Here is a 21,422-nt window from a genome sequence, read left to right on the forward strand (position 1 = left end):
ATACTTTTCTGGCATCCCAGAAACATTATAAGTAGGTATCTTTCTTCTGGAAATAAGCAAGAGGATTATTTTATGACACTTTCTGGCATTCCAGAAACATCACTGTACCTAAATATGTTGCTTTTGCCTTAATGTGCTGTAGCCCAGTGTATACATACAGACTGAAAGGGAAAAAGAGCACACTTATTCACTTCTTTAAATGTGAAATAAAGCAGCAGCTACACATACTCACACACATCATTGGCTCCTCAGTCAGTCTCCCCAAATATTTCTTTTGTTGTTGATCATTTCCAGCAATAATAACAGGCATTTGCTATCAACCAAAGAAAAGTGATATTAAAAAAGCAAGATATTTTAAAATTAGGTATGTAAATTGAAATACTTAATTCAAAACATGAGAACTATTTTTCCCCAAGGGTAAGTCCAAAGAATTGGCCTTTATTCTGCTTCTAAGTTAGAGAGCTAAAACCACAAGGATATAAATCTATTAATCCAAGTATTTTCATAAAACAAAGTTATATAGGACTTGTTGGTAATATAATATATAAAAATCTACTGTAATAAGATACACAAGTAGAGAATTAAATTTATGGACTTCCCTGGTGGCACAGTGGTTAAGAATCCGCCTGCCAATGCAGGGGACACGGGTTCGAGCCCTGGTCCGGGAAGATCTGACATGCCACGGAGCAACTAAGCCCGTGTGCCACAACTACTGACCCTGCGCTCTAGAGCTCGTGAGTCACAACTACTGAGCCCGTGCACCACAACTACTGAAGCCCACGTGCCTAGAGCCCGTGCTCCGCAACAAGAGAAGCCACGCAATGAGAAGCCTGCGCACTGCAATGAAGAGCAGCCCCCACTCACTGCAACTAGAGAAAGCCTGCCCACAGCAACGAAGACCCAATGCAGACAAAAATAAACAAACAAAAAAAGAATTAAATTTACAATAAATGACATGGTATATATGATCAGGTGTCCTAAGAATTACTCACTACATTTCAGCATTGCCAGCAGTGGCAGCAAGCCATCCCAATCCTTCTCCTGAATGCCCTTACCTAAGAATTGCCACTGAAGCCACAGCCAAAGTGTACAGTTTCCCACAGAGACAGCTAGGACTCCAAGTACTAAATACAACAGCCAAAATGATCAACTCATGGAAAAGAACTCCAGGCTTCACTGCAGAATCTCGTGTTCCTTTTTAAAGAAAACTGTGTTCCACCAGCTAACCTAACTTAGTACTGTTTCATTAACAACAGCTCAGTTAAGTAATTCATTTTCTAGGTAACTTACCCCCAGAGAATTTCCTTCAATAGCAGTCTGAACCCCTGTACATCCATAAGCCATTTCTTCAGTAATTAGACAGCTATCAAAAGTTCCAAGTCCAAGACCTCCTACAGTATCAAAATGTTTTAAGAGCCCATTATAACATATAGCACACCTCAATAGAAATAAGGGTCAACTATTTAAATTACTTCCAATATAACCTAATTGATTTTAACAGCAAATTTGCAAAAACAGTATCTATAACACTAGAAACTAAAAGTTTTCTGGCTAGTACAGTAACAAAGTATACTTCTCTAAAATAAGTTTTAAAATTTCAAAAAATTCTCTTACTATTTGTAATCTGGACCTGTCTTCCTGTTTCAGCTTGATTTTGTAAAAACTTGATTCAACTCTGCTAAAATTTTAACCTTTTGACTGACGAAAGGAGTGAAAGGAAAGTCTCAATAAAATGTAAAATCAAAGGTAGAATTAAAATGCAACAAATCAACTAACTGTAGAGATAGAAGTTACCAAGGATTAGGATCAAGTTAACATCGGAACCAGTTATAAAGAAGGAAGAATGCCTCTAAGTGTTGAGTACAAGGCTTCTAAAAGCTGACAAGTACTGAAGTCTGAACAGTGGCACAAAGGTAGAAAGCCATTTAATGGCAACAAATATCTGAAAGAATGACTGAATAGAATTTCAAAATTCTTCTTGTACATAGGCATTCTAGAATTAAAAATGTAAAGAAAGCTTACCACAACTTTCTGGAATGTGTGTATTCAATAAACCAAGTTCCCAGGCTCTTTTAATTAGTGGGACAGGGTACTGAAAGAAAAAAATAATAATAAAGATAAAAGCCAGTTATATTTAAAATCTATTTATATTTAAATCTTGTAAAATATGTCAAAGACTTTTCTCTCCTTAAAATGCATAAACCTACCTCGCCAGTCTTATCGTATTCTGCAGCAACTGGGATTATTTCCTCCCTGGCAAATTTACGAGCAGTAGCTTGAAATTCTTTCTGCTGTTCAGTGAACACTAAGGGAAAGTTATTTAGAAAACATTAAAATAGGACAATGAGTTGAGGGAAATGAAGTATGTGGAAATTTATATTTATAATGGAGAATTTAAACCAGGATAACAAGAAAGTCAGACTGCAATGTGCCTTCAGACTAATCAAGATTTCACTGTGCTATATGAATAAATCTATATCGATACTCATGCCAAAAAAGTAGGTAAGATTTCTAGCTTTTACAAATGAGTAACAGATATAAACTTGAGTTTTCCTCTTCCAAGTGTTAAGGTAAAAACAATTTTTCTTACTTATTATTAGTTCCAAAGCAGACTCATCAAACTTTGACTAACACTGAAATAAAACTAATACATACGACAATGCCCTGATCTCAAGAATCAATCTAATTAGGGAGATAAGATATGACCAGTGACCACAAACCAATAAAACTTGTTCCAAAATATCATATAATACTAATATCATAATTTCAATTTTATTCCTCCTTTAAACTCAGATAATTTAAGCTTATAAATTAGCACAAAGCAACTGGCAAAAGTGGTGGGAAAGCTTCTCAAATTAATGAAGTGAATAGGGTGACTGGACCGAGGACAGAAGCCAATTACCACCATACTTTTAAAAATCCATACTATCAAAGGATAGGTAAAATTTTAAAAAGATATAGGGTATTTCAGGTAAGAAGCATGAGAAAAAAGGTAGAAAGGCAAGAATGAGCATGAATGTTTAGGAGTATAGTAATCATTTCTATAGGGATGTATGAAATAAAATATAAAAGACATTAGAAATTCGGTGTTGAATCTCTCATTGTATAAATAAGGAAACAAAAGCCCAGACTAAGGAAACGATAGCTCCAGAGTCTTACAATGAATTAGCAATAAAAGTATACTTAGCATTTCAGTCTAGTGTTCTCTACATCACAACTTTACTTCTAAAATTGGGGCCAATTCGTATCAAAATTGTGAGTGGGTAAAGGGGAGGGAAGGCAAGGATCTATTACGTATTATTTGAGAACCTACTTTGATCCAGTTACTATGTGCTAGGACTTCACATATGTCATATAATTTAATCTTCAAATAAATCCTCTGTTGTAGATATTATCCCCATTTTATAGCTAAACAACCAGGTGCAACTGGTCATAGGTGTTATCCCTATTCCTTTTCTTGAGCTCCACAATCTCCCTCCTAAACACTCGTATCTATGTCATCTTCTGTCAGTCAGCGAACCACCACAGATTTCTCCTGCTAGTCTCTTACTATTGAGTATGAATCTGTACGTGACAAACTGAAACTAAGGAGCAACCATACCAAACCTATGCTAACATCTCAATAAGAAAATAAGATCCAGTGTCCCAAACTGCTATCCTCATGCTGTTTCAAAATTTTCACTTAATTCTGTTAAAAAAAAAAAAACTTTATAAAGATGTTAACAATCTTAAAAAATAAAATAAAAACCAAAAATGATAACCCTAGGGAGTTTTGAGTTTGTTATTTCTACCTGGGTGTGAGTTAATTAGCTCAGCTGCCTTTTAACTATTTTCTGAGACCAAGTGAACTGAGAAAATGGGTTTTCAACTAGAGGAAACGTAATAATTTTGAAGCAAAAAGCACTTTAGGGGGCAAAGGATGCTGAAGAAAGGGATTATTTTTCAAATTTTTTGCCTCGGTGGGGCTCTTCATTTTAGAGAGAAAAGGGAAGCAAAATTTTATTCCTTTTCCCTCCGACACCACATGGCTCCCTGATCCCCAAACTGAGAACCATATGTACTAGCACCAAACTGCAGTTCAGATATATTATGGACAAACCAGGCTCTGGCTTATTAGCAGGCACCTAGCACTTTGTAACTAATAAGTGTTTAAGAAGTATTTGTTGCATTCATTTCTAAGTTGAAGACTAGTCATATGTAGCAGTGAATTTGTTATTTATTTGGGGATATATACTTAAGAAAAATGGCAGAAATATATATGTATGCTGCTAATACAGATTTATGTATAGGGTATTATGATGGAGAAGAAAACAAGATCAGGAAGAATGGGTATGACTAACTGTGAACAACCTGTGGATGGTGATTGGTTCTATTCACTTACAGACATTACTAAGTTTGTTTACAAACATGTTTCAGATAAATACATATAGAAAGCTGCATACATACAACAAACAAAAGTTTAAAATCAAAACACAGAACAAAACATATACCAAAACTAAATCCTGATCCAGGTTCACGGTGTTGGACAGCTTTCGTATGTTGTGATCTCCAGTCAAAGCGAGAAAGACTTCTCAGTACCTACAAAGAACAATTTTATTACAATAAATTTGATAAATTAAACATGAGTCAAATAGAATACTGACAACACAAGTGAGTAGAACAGCTTCTTTGACCATATTCAAGAAAACAGTTTAAGTCATTACTTAAATGCTCTCAACCATAATTTGACTTCTGTATTAAGCCAATTATCAGATATTTGAACACCTATCATAAAGGAAATTCTTTTTTAAAAAAATGCAATGTGGAGAGATTGGTTCAAGATGGCGGAGTAGAAGGATGTGTGCTTACTCCCTCTTGTGAGAGCACCAGAATCACAACTGCTGAACAATCATCGACAGGAAGACACTGGAACTCACCAAAAAAGATAGCCCACTACCAAAACAAAGGAGAAGCCGCAATAAGATGGGAGGAGGGGCGCAAGCACAATAAAATCAAATCCCATAACCACTGGGTGGGTGACTCACAAACTGGAGAACAATTATACCTCAGAAGTCCACCCACTGGAGTGAAGGTTCTGAGCCCCATGTCAGGCTTCCCAACCTGGGAGTCCAGCAATGGGAGGAGGAATTCCCAGAGAATCAGACTTTGAAGGCTAGTGGGATTTGATTGCAAGATTTCAACAGGACTGGGTGAAACAGAGACTCCACTCTTGGAGGGCACAAAGTAGTGTGCACATCGGGACCCAGGGGAAGGAGCAGTGACCCTGTAGCAGACTGAACCAGACCTACCTGCTAGTGTTGGAGGGTCTCCTGCAGAGGTGGGGGGTGGTTGTGGCTCACCACGGGGACAAGGACACTGGCAGCAGTTCTGGGAAGTACACCGTGGTGTGAGCCCTCCCAGAGTCTGCCATTAGCCCTACCAAAGAGCGGGTAGGTGCAAGTGCTGAGTCGCCTCAGGCCAAACACCCAACAGGGAGGGAACTCAGCCACACCCATCAGCAGACAAGTGGATTAAAGTTTTACTGAGCTCTGCCCAACAGAGCAACAGCCAGCTCTACCCACCACCAGTCCCTCCCATCAGAAAGCTGGCACAAGCCTCTTAGATAGACTCATCCATCAGAGGGCAGACAGGAGAAGCAAGAAAAACTACAATTCTGTAGCCTGTGGAACAAAAACCACATTCACAGAAAGACAGACAAAATGAAAAGGCAGAAGACTATGTACCAGATAAAGGAACAAGACAAAACCCCAGAAAAACAACTAAATGAAGTGGAGATAGGCAACCTTCCAGAAAAAGAATTCAGAATAATGATAGTGAAGATGATCTAGGACCTCGGAAAAATAATGGCAGCAAAGATCAAGAAGATGCAAGAAATGTTTAGCAAAGACCTAGAAGAATTAAAAAACAAACACCTAGGAGAATTAAAGAACAAATAAACAGAGATGAACAATACAATAACTGAAATGAAAACTACACTAGAAGGAATCAATAGCAGAATAACTGAGGCAGAAGAACGGATAAGTGACCTGAAAAACAGAATGGTGGAATTCACTGCAGCAGAAAGAATTAAAAAAAAGAATGAAAAGAAATGAAGACAGCCTTAGAGACCTCTGGGACAACATTAAACGCAACAACATTCATATTATAGGGGTACGAGAAGGAGAAGAGACAGAGAAAGGACCCGAGAAAATATTTGAAGAGATTATAGTCGAAAACTTCCCTAACATGGGAAAGGAAATAGCCACCCAAGTCCAGGAAGCCACCCAAGTCCAGGAAATAGCCACCCAAGTCCAGGGAGCACCCAAGTCCCAGGTAGGATAAACCTAAGGAGAAACACGCCAAGACACACAGTAATCAAACTGACAAAAATTAAAGACAAAGAAAAATTATTAAAAGGAACAAGGGAAAAAGGACAAACAATATACAAGGGAACTCCCATAAGCTTAACAGCTGATTTCTTAGCATAAACTCTACAAGCCAAAAGGGAGTGGCATGATATATTTAAAGTGATGAAAGGGAAGCACCTATAGCCAAGATTACTCTACCCAGCAAGGATCTCATTCAGATTCAATGGAGAAAACAAAAGCTTCAGACAAGCAAAAGCTAAGAGAATTCAGCAGCACCAAACCAGCTCTACAACAAATGCTGAAGGAACTTCTCTAAGTGGGAAACACAAAAGAAAAGGTCCTACAAAAACAAACTCAAAACAATTAAGAAAATGGTGATAGGAACATACATTTCAATAATCACCTTAAATGTGAATGGATTTAATGCTCCAACCAAAAGACACAGGCTTGTTGAATGGATACAAAAACAAGGCCCATGTATATGCTGTCTGCAAGAGACTCAGTTCAGAACTAGGGATGCATACATACTGAAAGTGAGGGGATGGAAAAAGATATTCCATGCAAATGGAAATCAAAAGAAAGCTGGAGTAGCAACAATCATATCAGATAAAATAGACTTTAAAATAAAGAATGTTACAAGAGACAAGAAAGGACACTACATAATGATCAAGGGATCAATCCAAGAAGAAGATATAACAATTATAAATATATATGCACCTAACATAGGAGCACCTCAACACATAAGGCAAATGCTAACACCTATAAAAGAGAAAATCCACAGTAACACAATAATAGGGGACTTTAACACCTCACTTACACCAATGGACAGATCATCCAGAAAATTAATAAGGAAACACAAGATTTAAAAGACACCATAGACCAGATAGATTCAATTGATATTTAAAGGACCATCTGAAAACAACAGATTACACTTTCTTCTCAAGTGCACATGAAACATTCTCCAGGACAGATCACATCTTGGGTCACAAATCAAGCCTCGGTAAATTTAAGAAAACTGAAATCACATCAAGCATGTTTTCCGACCACAACAGTATGAGATTAGAAATAAATTACAGGGGAAAAAAAAAGTAAAAAACACAAACACATGGAGGCAAAACAATACATTACTAAATAACCAAGAGATCACTGAAGAAATCAAATAGGAAATCAAAAAACACCTAGGGACAAATGACAATGAACACATGACGAACCAAAACCTATGGGATGCAGCAAAAGCAGTTCTAAGAGGGAAGTTTATAGCAATACAACCCTACCTCAAGAAACAAGAAAAATTTCAAATAAACAATCTAACCTTACACCTAAAGAAACTAGAGAAAGAAGAACAAAGAAAACCCTAAGTTAATAGAAGGAAAGAAATCATAAAGATCAGAGCAGAAATAAATGAAATAGAAACAAAGAAAACAATAGCAAAGATGAATAAAACTAAAAGCTGGTTCTTTGAGAAGATAAACAAAATTGATAAACCTTTAGCCAGACTCATCAAGAAAAAGAGCGAGGAGTCAAATCAATAAAATTAGAAATGAAAAAGAAGTTACAACAGACACCACAGAAATACAAAGCAACATAAGAGACTACTACAACAAACTCTATGCCAATAAAATGGACAATCTGGAAGAAATGGACAAATTGTTAGAAAGGTATAACCTTCTAAGACTGAACCAGGAAGAAATAGAAAATATGAACAGACCAATCACAAGTAATGAAATTGAAACTGTGATTAAAAATCTTCCAACAAACAAAAGTTCAGGACCAGATGGCTTCACAGGTGAATTCTATCAAACATTTAGAGAAGAGCTAACACCTATCCTTCTCAAACTCCTCCACAAAAGTGCAGAGGAAGGAACACTCCCAAACTCATTCTATGAAGCCACCATCACCCTGATACCAAAACCAGACAAAGATACTACAAAAAAAGAAAATTGCAGACCAATATCACTGATGAATATAGATGCAAAAATCCTCAACAAAATACTAGCAGAGTCCAAAAACACATTAAAAGAATCATACACCATGATCAAGTGGGATTTTTCTGAGAGATGCAAAGATTCTTCAATATATGCAAATCAATCAATGTGATATACCGTATTAACAAACTGAAGAATGAAAACCATATGATCATCTCCATAGATGCAGAAAAAGCTTTTGACAAAATTCAACACACATTTACAACAAAAACTCTCCAGAAAGCAGGCACAGAGGGAAACTACCTCAACAAAATAAAGGCCATATATGACAAACCCACAGCAAACATCATTCTCAGTGGTGAAAAGCTGAAAGCATTTCCTCTAAGATCAGGAACAAGACAAGGATATCCACTCTCTCCACTCTTATTCAACATAGTTTTGGCAGTCCTAGCCACAGCAATCAGAGAAGAAAAAGAAATAAAAGGAATACAAATCAGAAAAGAAGTAAAACTGTCACTGTTTGCAGATGACATGATACTATAAATAGATAATCCTAAAAATGCCACCAGAAAACTACTAGAGCTAATCAATGAATTCAGTAAAGTTGCAGGATATAAAATTAATGCACAGAAATCTCTTGCATTCCTATATACTAACAACGAAAGATCAGAAAGAGAAATTAAGGAAAGAATCCCATTAACCATTGCAACAAAAAGAATAAAATACCTAAGAATAAACCTACCTAAGGAGGCAAAAGACCTGTACTTGGAAAACTATAAGACACTGATGAAAGAAATCAAAGATGACACAAACAGATGGAGAGATATACCATGTTCTTAGATTGGAAGAATCAATATTGTGAAAATAACTCTACTACCCAAAGGAATCTACAGATTCAATGCAATCCCTATCAAATTACCAATGGCATTTTTTACAGAACTAGAACAAAAATCGTAAAATTTGTATGGAGACACAAAAGACCCCCAATAGCCAAAGTACTCTTGAGGAAAAAAAAATGGAGCTGGAGGAATCAGACTCCCTGACTTCAGACTATAATACAAAGCTCCAGTAATCAAGACAGTATGATACTGGCACAAAAACAGAAATACAGATCAATGGAACAGGATACAAAACCCTGAGACAGACACACAAATATGGTCAACTAATCTATGACAATGGAGGCAAGGATATACAATGGAGAAAAGACAGTCTCTTCAGTAAGTGGTGCTGGGAAAACTGGACAGCTACATGTAGCAGAATGAAATTAGAACACTCCCTAACACCATACATAAAAATAAACTTAAAATGGATTAAAGACCTAAATGTAAGACCGAACACTATAAAACTCTTAGAGGAAAACATAGGAAGAACACTCTGACATAAATCACAGCAAGATGTTTTTTGACCCTCCTCCTAGAGTAATGGAAATAAAAACAAACAAATGGGACCTAATGAAACTTAAAAGCTTTTGCACAGCAAAGGAAACTATAAACAAGACAAAAAGACAACCCTCAGAATGGGAGAAAATATTTGCAAATGAATCAATAGGCAAAGGATTAATCTCCAAAATATATAAACAGCTCATGCAGCTCAATATTAAAAAAACAACCCAATCCAAAAATGGGCAGAAGACCTAAATAGACATTTCTCCAAAGAAGACATACAGATGGCCAAGAGGCACATGAAAAGCTGCTTAACATCACTAATTATTAGAGAAATGCAAATCAAAACTACAATGAGGTATCACCTCACACCCGTTAGAATGGGCATCATCTGAAAATCTACAGACAACAAATGCTGGAGAGGGTGTGGTGAAAAGAGAACCCTCTTGCACTGCTGGTGGGAATGCAAATTGATACAGCCACTATGGAGAGCAGTATGGAGGTTCCTTAAAAAAACTAAAAATAGAATTACCACATGACCCAGCAACCCCACTGCTGGGCACACAGCCAGAGAAAACAATTCAAAAAGACACAAGCACCCCAATGTTCACTGCAGCACTATTTACAATAGCCAGGTCATGGAAGCAACCTAAATGCTCACTGACAGATGAATGAATAAAGAAGATGTGGTACATATATACAATGGAATATTACTCGGCCATAAAAAGGAACAAAATTGGGTCATTTGTAGAGACATGGATGGACCTAGAGACTGTCATACAGAGTGAAGTAAGTCAGAAAGAGAAAAACAAATATTGTATATTAACACATATATGGAAAATCTAGAAAAATGGTACAGATGAACCATTTGCAAGGCAGAAATAGAGACACAGACGTAGAGAACAAACGTATGGACACCAAGGGGGGAATGCTGTGGGGGGGGATGAATTGAGAGACTGGGATTGACATGTATACACTAATATGTATGAAATAGATAACTAATAAGAACCTGCTGTATAAAAAATAAATAAATAAAATTTTTAAAAAATGTAATGCAGGGCTTCCCTGGTGGCGCAGTGGTTGAGAGTCCGCTTGCCGATGCGGGGGACGCGGGTTCGTGCCCCGGTCCGGGAAGATCCCACATGCCGCGGAGTGGCTGGGCCCGTGAGCCATGGCCGCTGAGCCTGCACGTCTGGAGGCTGTGCTCCGCAACCGGAGAGGCCACAACAGTGAGAGGCCCGCGTACCGCAAAAAAGAAAAAGAAAAGAAAAGAAAATGCAATGCAACTAAAACTGATTAGTAGTATTTGCACTACTAACATGGAGTGTTTCCAAGACAAATACCAATCAGGGGTAGTGGTAGACTTAGAACCACTATTCGAGAAATCTCATCTACAAGTTCTAGAACATTTGTGATTGGGGAGTTGGAACGGGGTGGGGGGCAACAATAGTATGGTACCATACATTCAAGAGTTGCCTAGTCCATCAACTTTGATACCCTGTCTCTGGAGAGCCTCCCAGGAATGCCTCTGGGAATCTTCCCCTTGGAGGATCCCATTTTCTACGATACCTCACTTTATTTAATAAAACAAATTAGCCTAAAACAATTTTCTATATTTTCTGCTGTTGTCTGTAAGTATTCTTAGAATATTCTAAGCCAAGGGTAAGCACACTATGGTACCCACCAGTTTTGTAAATAAAATTCTGTAGGAACACAGCCATACCATATTGTCTATTGCTGCTTTCACAGCAGAGTTGTGAAACCATAAGGTCCACAAAGCCAGAAATATTTACTGTCTCTTTACAGTGTCAACCCTATTCTAAACCATTAATATACTACTTGTCTTAATACCTGAAATACATGCATATTTCTTCAAAAAATATATATAAAAAATATAAGCAGATATTATTCCTTTGCAATCCATTTTTATACTCACAACAGTTCAATGTACACAAAAAGTAACCACTCGCATTTATTAAAGTTATCAAACTGGAAATCATACTGGAACTCCCAAGTAAATGTTTGAGGACAGCCAAAATTACACAATTTATACTTCAAGGAATTTGATGGAACTAAATTCTAGTAAGCTAGACATTGAAAGAAAAGAGCAACTCAACAATATACTAAAAGATCAAGAATTGAACTTGCTTATGTTTTTCAAAATCTGTGAAAAGAAAGTGTCCACTTTGTAGATGACAACTTGAACTTGTAAACAGAATTATCTACATTTAAGGTGACAATGAAGACTGTCAAATATCTTAATTTAAATAACCCTTTCAAAGTGATAACATACTTTATACTACAATTTTGAAAAAAATAGAGTACAAAAATTCATATCTTCTTTGCAATTTTCATTAATTTTATTTTGGAAGTAAAACATGGTTTCTCTGATACTCATTGTCCAGTCATCATAGACCAAACCTATTCTTCTTTAGTCACATTCCACGTATTAATGCACTGAATCTTTCGGTCAATCCTAAGATTAAGGAACTATTTTTATTCTTATGTTGCATATGTAGAAACTGAGGCTCAGAAAAGTCAAGTAAAATTGGCCAAGGTCACTCTACTTACTATTAGGAACCAGGATTATTATTCTAACATTTACTTTCATGAACTCATGCCATCAACCACCTTGCTATACTGCGCTTTCAATTTAAGTATCCTAATTGGTTATTAGATTCCAAAAAACAAACAAACAAAAAAACCCCCACAAAAATCAGACCAAAAAACTTGACCCTTCTAAATGTGTTTTGACAGCATTGCACAAAATTAGACCTCACAATACAGGTAAAATGGTCTGCTGGGAGACTTTAAATAGGGAATTATTAGTGTATCTAAAATAATTTACAAAAAGTTTACATATGATTTTTCAGGAAAACATGTTATGTAAAACAAAGTACAAAGGTAGCTACAGCCAGGGAACAATGCCCAAAGCCCTGTTAATTAACTTTTCAAACCTGGAAAATGAGGCTAATCTTACTGGGTAATTGCAGAGATGATTAAAATAAGATAATATCTTGGAAGCTTAATACTATATAAATATTGGTTACTACTGTGAGCTCTCTGATCAGAACAATGGAATTCCAAACCTCCAAAAGGCAGCAACTTTAATCAAGCATTAACTCTGCAATAACAGCACAGATATAATTAAGGACTTTTGCATATTTCTTAGGAATTAGTCTTAGTTTTATGGGAGTGTCAAAGAAGAGATACAGGGGTATAAGTTTTCTGGATAGGTTTTTCTATTTCCTTTTTTTGCAAGATTGAGAAATCCCTCTTTTTTTCTGGTGTCAGAGTTTAAAATCATTTTTTAAATCCTCCAATCTCTGCCTTCAGAGTCCATTAACCTGCATAACAATGACAAATATTGGGCAAAAATCCATTAGAATTACTCTAAATTCTAAATCTGCTACTATTTTGGTACAGGGCATAATGTTCTTAATTATAAATGACATTTAAATGGCAGTCTTGTGTGACTATATAAATAATAAAGCTAGCAAAATATATCTAGTGACTGAGACAATTTCAAATCTGTGAGACAACACTAGAATATACAAACAAGCTTCAAAGAAAATTGTGCCGTATGATTTACTTTCCTCTTTTTTTAACGTACACAACGTGGAGGCATCTCCCTCCATATTACGAAAACAAAAGCATATTAAACTTTTTAAGTATCCTAATGAGCAGCTGCCCCGTTTTCCTTTTCCCCGTGACTTGGCAGGCTGCACTTTGTAGTACAGGGGTCCCCAACCCCCGGGGCCGCAGGATACCAGGCCGCAGCCTGTTACGAACCAAGACGCACAACAGGAGGTGCGTGGTGGGCTAGCGAGTGAATCTTCACCTGGGCTCCGCATCGCTCGCATTACCTCCTAAACCATCCCCCCACTCCCATGGGAAAAATTCGTCTTCCATGAAATCGGTCCCTTGTGCGAAAAAAAGGTTGGGGACCGCTGTTGTAGTATACATCAATTGCAGAATAAAATTTACTTTATGACCTTCTTCTTAGGCTGGGGATAGAAAGCCAGTAGAGAGTTTTCCCCAAGACATACTAGTTCAGCAAAAACTAGTTAGTTCAGGGTTGTAATTCTGAGGCACCGGCCAATTCAGAGATGGATTTACTTCGAGATAGGATGGGATACCTCCGGAAAACCTTTGGAAGGGTCTCGGGCCAGAGGAAGATAAGCGATATTCTCAAAAGTGGACGCCGCCTATATCGGGGGCAGCTGCCGAGGGGATAGAGGAAAGTGAAAACGCAGGAAGCATTCCGTCCCACAAGGAGAGGAGGGGGTGGGCGTGAAAGTCAGGGTCCGGAATCCAGGCTATTGCCAGAGGTGGGGTAAGGAGGGCTAAGGCGCCCCGAAGCGGACTCCTTCCTTATCACCGCTTCCCACACCGCCCCCCCCGCCACACCTATTTCCGGTCCAGGTCCCCCTCGCCAAGCACCACAAGCTCCATTTCCCACCCGCGCCGAGCCCTGCTCTTCCTCTCACCCCGCAGCTTCGCCTAAACAGCGCTGCCATGTTGACTCTCCGTCCGGCTACTCAGTCTCTAATCTACCAGTTTGTGCCAAGACCGCTGACACGCAGGACGCTGGACCCGTCTGGCCCCGCCCATGTCTGGCACAGACCACCCTCCAGGGTGTGGGCGGGGCCCAGGGGCGGGGCCTCCGAACGCTCGCTAGGTGACCTCGCCTGCGCCTTCAGCGCCATCTTGGCGGCCTTGGTGCCTGAAGAGCCGAGAGGGGTGGTCCCTGAAAAGGCTTCGCTTCCCGCTTGTCCTTTGAGTTTAGACGATGCGCCCTCTTGGGGGGAAGCTGAGGCTGACAGCGGTGCGGAGAAGGAACCGGGAGGGCGGCAATGGCGAGGGAGGCGGGAACTGGGCGGGCTGCTGGCGCCAAGCGGGGAACTGGCGGGGCACCGGGCTGGCGGAGAATCTGGGTGAGACGGCGAGGTGAGGAGCCTGGCGAAAAGACGTCTCCCTGGCTTTCGACCTTGACTTTTAACCCGGAGAAACCTATCAAACCCAAATCATTTCTGCCTTGACGATTCAAAGTATACTTTACTCTCAAACGCTGGACACAAAGCTAAACGATGTTCTGTGTTGAAGAAAATTTAAACAAAGGGAATTTAATCAACGAAGTAAATTTGATCTTCCGGCATATTTCCAAGGCTACTTATTACTGTACACGTGTGTAGAAATAAGGGTGCAAGGTGAGCCTATCTAAAGCTTCTGGCTCAGCGAATGAATGTTGGAAGTCAATGTCTGCCTGAAGAATTATATTTAAAGTCACCCTTTCCAGTTAGACCCTGAGTTCTGAGATAACTCTGGTGTTTTAAAGCCGGGGGATTTTTAAAGCTGTCAAGGTTTGGTGGCTCTTTGTGAAAGCTAGTAAAAGCCCAGTGCAAGTCGAGAGTATAAATGTTTCCCATAATTCCCAGGACTTTTTATTTTTATTGTACCATCCTAATTTTAGGCCCTCAGCACTCACCCCTAAATCTTGTCACTAACTTAACTTTTCTTGCCTAGTAGAGGCTGACCATAATCTAATTCTAAGTCAATTGTTTACCTTCTATATCCTGTTACTGTACTCCCCTACAAGAACCTTCCACTTTGTCTTCTGGAAATTTAAGATGTATTTATTGCAGACTGAGTACAAGACAGAACATTAATTAAGAGCTAAATTAAAAGTACCAGGGAAATTCAGTAAAGGGAGAATGCAGTTTGTCCTGGAATCAGCAAGGAAGCTCTCGAAGAGGTAGGTAAAACACAAAATGGACTGTTAAAGATGGGTAGGATTTGACTTCTTTTTTCCAATTTCTTATTGTGAGCATTTTAAACACAGAAAAGATGAATAAAAAATACAAAATCACACGTATGCCCATCACTAAATTTAAAAATTGTTGTTATATGTCACGTTTTATTTGTATGTACATATATGTGTGTGTGTGTTTGTGTTTGCTGGTGGTTTTTGTTTTTGTGAGAACCATAAGCTGTAGACATTAAGGCACTTCACCTCTGAATATTTTTGCTATATATCTTCTATGAGGACATTGTCCTACATAACCACAAAACCTTTATCACATGGAAGAAAATTAATAGTTATTCTCTAAGTTAATATCCAGTTAATATTTAGATTTCCCTGGTTGTCTGCAAAATGACTTTTATATGCTGTTTGTTTTTGAACTAAGATCATATCAGTGATTGCCTGTTGCAGTTAGGTTTTAACTTTCTTTGATTTCTTTTAACCAAAAACTTGTAATCCAGTAATTTTGATTTTTTCCTTAAGAAACCAACCAGTTGTCTTGAAGAATGGCCTAATTCTGAGTTGTCTGATTGTACTTATTTTTGCTTCTAGACCTTGTATTTCCTATAAACTGCTAGTTATGAGAGGCTCGAGTAGTTAAGGTTAAATATATTTGGCAAGGATACTTTTTGTCATACTGTGTAATTCATGTTGTATCACATTACGAGGTGTTTAATGTTAGGTTTGTCCCATTATTTGTGATGGTAAGTTTGACTGATTAACGTGCTGACCAATTAAGGTCATTTCTTTCTATGGTAAAGGTATATTTTTCCCTTTGTAATTAAGAAGCAATCTATAGGGTGATGTTATTGAACCCAAGTTCATGTGCCCAAGACACAGTGAGGCCAAACAAACCAAAACGTCATCATAGTTTGGAACAGAGAAAGGCTCATTGCAGGGCTGAGCAAGGAAAATGGGTGGCTCGTGCTCAAAAGGCCTGAACTCCCCAGTGGTTTTTGGGGAAGAGTTTTTATATGCAAAGTTTGAGGGGAGGTCTGCACTATGTGTGATCTTCCTCTGATTGGTTGGTGGTGAGGTAACAGGGTGGTGTTCCAGGAATCTCAATTATCAGCCTTTTGGTTTCAGCCAGTCTGGGGTCCATGTGCTTGTGCTAAGCATGAGGTTACCATCCTCCACCTGGGCGAGGGCACTTAGTTCCCCTAGAAGAACTCAGAGTTTGTATCAGATTGCTATGTATATCCCTTGAACAGGAACCAGGACCCTGCTCCATCTCTGCAGTGTTTCTTAACTGCCTTTCTTTTGTTTCTGCATTCTCTCACTCTTCTAATTAGTAACTGTTTGAATCTGCCTTTTGGAATTCAGGGAAGACCTAGGAGCTGAAACCTTTTTCCTACAAACAGGAAATGGGGGACATGGAAAGGCTTTTGTATCAGAGTCCTCCATTTCAGTGATATGTGGTGTTATGCTAAACAATCTTTCTACTAAATTTTGCCCCTTGGTAGACATGGAATTGAAACAGGAGGGAAGGGGCAGGGCACAACCTTTAAAAGAATGACATAGCCTGAGGACATGACATAAACTGATTAGAACCAAATAGGTCCAAGATGACAGACTAAGCGACTTCCACTAGACCTTGAGCCTCAGTATAACACATCAGCAAGCTAAATGACACACCCACAGGCACCATGAGAGTTCCAAGGCCAACTATAAAAGTCAAAAAGTGGACAGTGGCCCAGTTCCTGGAAATCCCCACCCCTTCCCCAAAATAGCTGGAATACTCCTCCCACTCATTAGCCTATGAAACTACCCACCCCTATAAAAACTGACAACCCCATACCCAGAGGCCCACTCTTGCCTTCTGAGATGGCCCACACTCTGTCTGTGGAGTGTGGTTCTCTAGATAAATCCACTTCTTGCTTATCACTTTGTCTGTCACTGAAGTCCTCTCTGTGATGAGACATCAAGAACCTGAGCTTTGGGCTTCCCTGGTGGCACAGTGGTTGAGAGTCCGCCTGCTGATGCAGGGGACACGGGTTCATGCCCCGGTCCGGGAAGATCCCACATGTGCGCGGTGGCTGGGCCCGTGAGCCATGGCCACTGAGCCTGTGCGTCCGGAGCCTGTGCTCTGCAATGGGAGAGGACACAACAGTGAGAGGCCTGTGTACCACACACAAAAAAAAGAACCTGAGCTTCATTAAGTCCTGAGACCAGGTGTGTGATCTCAATTAAAAGACTGTGGGTTCAATTCCCAGTCTGGGTTTTGGCTGGGTTTAAGTCCTGGCACATGGGTTCAAGTCCCATTCTGGGTTTTGTCTGGGTTCGAGTCCCAGCACGTGGGTTCAAGTCCCATTCTGGGTTTTGGCTGGGTTTGAGTCCCAGCACATGGGTTCAAGTCCCAATCTGGGTTGTGTGGTTCCAGAATCGGCTCTTAATAAATACCTTTGTATTAATTGGGCACTGTTCCACAAACCTTTTACTGCATTTTTAGGTACAACAGTTCAAATATCTCTCCCCAATGTTCCTTTGTTCCCTGCCATCTCCCCCTAACTCATGGGAATATGACATAAATGACAGGCCATTCTTTAGGTTAGTGGTTCTTAACCTGGGGCCCTTGAATAAGCTGAAGGTAGACCAGAGATTCCTTTGGAGTTGAGGGAAAAAATTTTATATTCCTTCATACATTTCTGAGGAAAAGTACTCACACAGGTAAAAAAGTAAGAGTATGTAAGTTCAGGTGCTGATAATTTGGTAGATGTGATGGAGGGAATAGTTGAAGATTTTCTGCTGATTTTTTCTGTTTCCCAATGAAATGGGAAGTAAGATTATCAACAGAGAGTGAGGGGATATTGGAAATTTGAGAAAAGAATGAAAAATTATTTTGTAAGTATGTTACCCCAAAACTGGGTTCGCCTTTTGGTGGGTGTTGAGCCAAAAGACACAACCAAGCCAAAGCTCAGGAGAAGGAAGGATTTATTACCTGCAGCAAGTAGGGGAACACCAGGGATCTTTCCCACAGCAGTGTCTCCCCAAACAGCAAAATTGGGGAATTTTTAAGCTAAGAGTACATGCATATACATGAAGGGGATTGGGTGGTCGACAGAGTCCAAGCTTTCATTGGTTAAAGTCACAGGAGTCAGAAAAGGTCAACATCATCCTCCCTTAGGTTCCAGTTGATCTGTTGTTGAGCTTTCAGGCTAATCTTTACCACTGAAACAGAAATGGGAGTCTTTGCAACTGATATATTATCTTTGCTATGGTTACTTCTTTTGCCCAATAAGTCATTTGCTTCTGCATTCTTTTGTCCCCTTAAGATCATTAATTACTGAGATCTGTTCAAGGATAAGTATTGTAATCAGGCTTAGGTCACAAAATGGCTTAGGCCAAAAATGGCTTCTCTATGTCAAGAAAGCCATGCCTGATTCTCTTTCTCCAGGAATCCCCTACCCTATCTCTTACAAGTATAGAATATTTTCTTTCTTTCTTTCTTTTTTAATATTTGTTTATTTATTTGGTCTTAGTTGCGGCAGGCAGGCCCCTTAGTTGTGGCATGCGGACTCTTAGTTGTGACATGCATGTGGGATCTAGTTCCCTGACCAGGGATCGAACCCAGGCCCCCTGTGTTGGGAGTGTGGAGTCTTAACCACTGCACCACCAGGGAAGAACATAGACTATTTTCTTTTTTCTCAGACTTCCTGGGAGTGAGCTTGTGAAAGTATGAGGGACCCTGCAGAGGTACTAGTTCTAATGCATTGGCATATCTAGTGAGTTTGAAAAATTAATGGAACTAGAATATTGGAAAGAATGAGCCAAAAGGAGAGTAGTAGTCAGGTGGAAGAATGCAGGAAAATAAAGACAAGCTCTAGGGCATCATCGTGGGAATAAGCACTTGAAGCAGAGTGGAAAACAATATTATTGTGGGGAAGGAAGAAAAAGACTGAGAGGCCAGGTTAATGGAAGGATCATTTCTGTGGATATTGAGGTTACTAAGAATCATGACCATAGTTTGAGATAAAGTAACTTTGAGTCATGTTCAAAACTCTTGGTAGCATCCATATTTTTCTCTCAGTTAAATAGGGGAAAAAATGATGATAGAATTGTAATTATAAGCTGATAAATTTGGTACAAAACAACATTAATCTTTTTGGTACCTGATTTTTTTTTCTTCCATTCCTTTTTCAAATAGTACTCTGGTTCTGTCTTCTCTAGCATTAGTAATAGAGCCAGGAATACTACATTACATTATTATGAAAAATGATTCATAGAAAATGATTTTATGAAACCTAAATTTACACCTCAAGGAGCTGGAAAAAGAACAATTGAAGCCCAAAATCAGTAGAAGGAAGGAAATAACAAAAATGAGTGGAGAAATAAGTGAAATGACTAAAAAGACAACAGAAGAGGTCAGGAAAACTCAGAACTGGTTCTCTGAAAAGATAAACAAGATTGGCAAATCTTTAGCTAGACTTACCAAGAAAAAAACAGGACTCAACTAAATAAAATCATAAATGAAAGAACCATAAACAAGACGAAAAGACAGCCCTCAGAATGGGAGAAAATATCTGCAAATGAAGCAACTGACAAAGGATTAATCTCCAAAATATACAAGCAGCTCATGCAGCTCAAAATCAAAAAAGCTACCCAATTCAAAAATGGGCAGAAGACCTAAATAGACATTTTTCCAGAGAAGATATACAGATTGCCAACAAACACATGAAAGAATGCTCAACCACTAATCATTAGAGAAATGCAAATCAAAACTGCAATGAGGTACACCAGTCAGAATGGCCATCATCAAAAAATCTACAAACAATAAATGCTGGAGAGGGTGTGGAGGAAAGGAAACCCTCCTACACTGTTGGTGGGAATGTAAATTGATACAGCCACTATGGAGAACAGTATGGGGGCTCCTTATAAAAATAAAAATAAAACTACTAAATGACCCAGCAATCCCCCTACTGGGCATATACCCTGAGAAAACCGTAATTCAAAAAGAGTCATGTACTGCAATGTTCATTGCAGCACTATTTACAATAGCCAGGACATGGAAGCAACGTAAGTGTCCATCAACAGATGAATGGATAAAGAAGATGCGGCACATATATACGATGGATTATTACTCAGCCAAAAAGAGAAGCGAAACTGAGTTATTTATTGTATTTTTGTATTGAGGTGGATGGACCTAGAGTCTGTCATACAGAGTGAAGTAAGTCAGACAGAGAAAAGCAAATACCATATGCTAACACATATATATGGAATCTAAAAAAAAAAAAAAAGGTTCTGAAGGACCTAGGGGCAGGACAGGAATAAAGACGCAGACGTACAGAATGGACTTGAGGACATGGGGAGGGGGAAGGGTAAGCTGAGACGAAGTGAGAGCGTGGCATTGACGTATATACACTACCAAATGTAAAATAGATAGCTAGTGGGAAGCAGTCGCATAGCACAGGGAGATCAGCTCTGTGCTTTGTGACCACCTAGAAGGGTGGATACGGAGGGTGGGAGGGAGATGCAAGATGGAGGGGATATGGGGATATATGTATACATATAGCTGATTCACGTTGTTGTACATCGGAAGCTAACACAACACTGTAAAGCAATTATACTGCCATAAAGATGCTAAAAAAAAATAAGACCACACTATATGCTGCCTACAAGGGGTTCACTTCAGCTTTAAGGACACATGTACATTGAAAGTGAAGGGATGGAATAAGATATTCTATGCAAATAGAACCAAAAGAAAGCAGGGATAGCTATACTTATATCAGACAACATAATTTTAAACCAAAGACTGTAATGAGACAAATAAGGTCATTATATAATGGTAAAGTAGTCAATTCATCAAGAGGATATATCATTTGTAAATATTTATGCGTACGACATAGGAGCACCCAAAAATATAAAGCAAATAAAACTTCTGAATGGAGAAATAGACAGCAATATAATAATAGCTCGATAATTCAATACTCACTTTCAACAATGGATAGATCATCCAGGCAGAAAATCA

At 38.9% G+C, this 21,422-nt stretch overlaps 1 protein-coding gene across 3 annotated transcripts in view; it reads right to left on the reverse strand.

Annotated features, from left to right (window-relative positions):
- ACADM (acyl-CoA dehydrogenase medium chain) overlaps positions 1-14,294 on the reverse strand; it is a 48,728-nt gene extending 34,434 nt beyond the window's left edge. The window contains exons 1-6 of one of the 3 annotated variants that reach the window (XM_004279949.3): positions 14,145-14,294; positions 4,491-4,578; positions 2,208-2,305; positions 2,023-2,092; positions 1,291-1,391; positions 233-313 (exon numbers count right to left, since the gene is read on the reverse strand). In XM_004279949.3, the coding sequence (XP_004279997.1) occupies positions 233-313; positions 1,291-1,391; positions 2,023-2,092; positions 2,208-2,305; positions 4,491-4,578; positions 14,145-14,174 (468 nt within the window). In that variant the 5' untranslated portion in view covers positions 14,175-14,294. Of the gene's footprint in view, positions 1-232; positions 314-1,290; positions 1,392-2,022; positions 2,093-2,207; positions 2,306-4,490; positions 4,579-5,288; positions 5,403-14,144 lie in introns of those variants that run through there. The other 2 variants (XM_049707165.1, XM_033405969.2) reach the window with 2 other exon arrangements.
- Between the last annotated feature and the right edge of the window lie 7,128 nt (positions 14,295-21,422).

This window comes from Orcinus orca, chromosome 1, assembly GCF_937001465.1.
Source record: "Orcinus orca chromosome 1, mOrcOrc1.1, whole genome shotgun sequence".
Lineage (NCBI taxonomy): Eukaryota > Metazoa > Chordata > Mammalia > Artiodactyla > Delphinidae > Orcinus > Orcinus orca.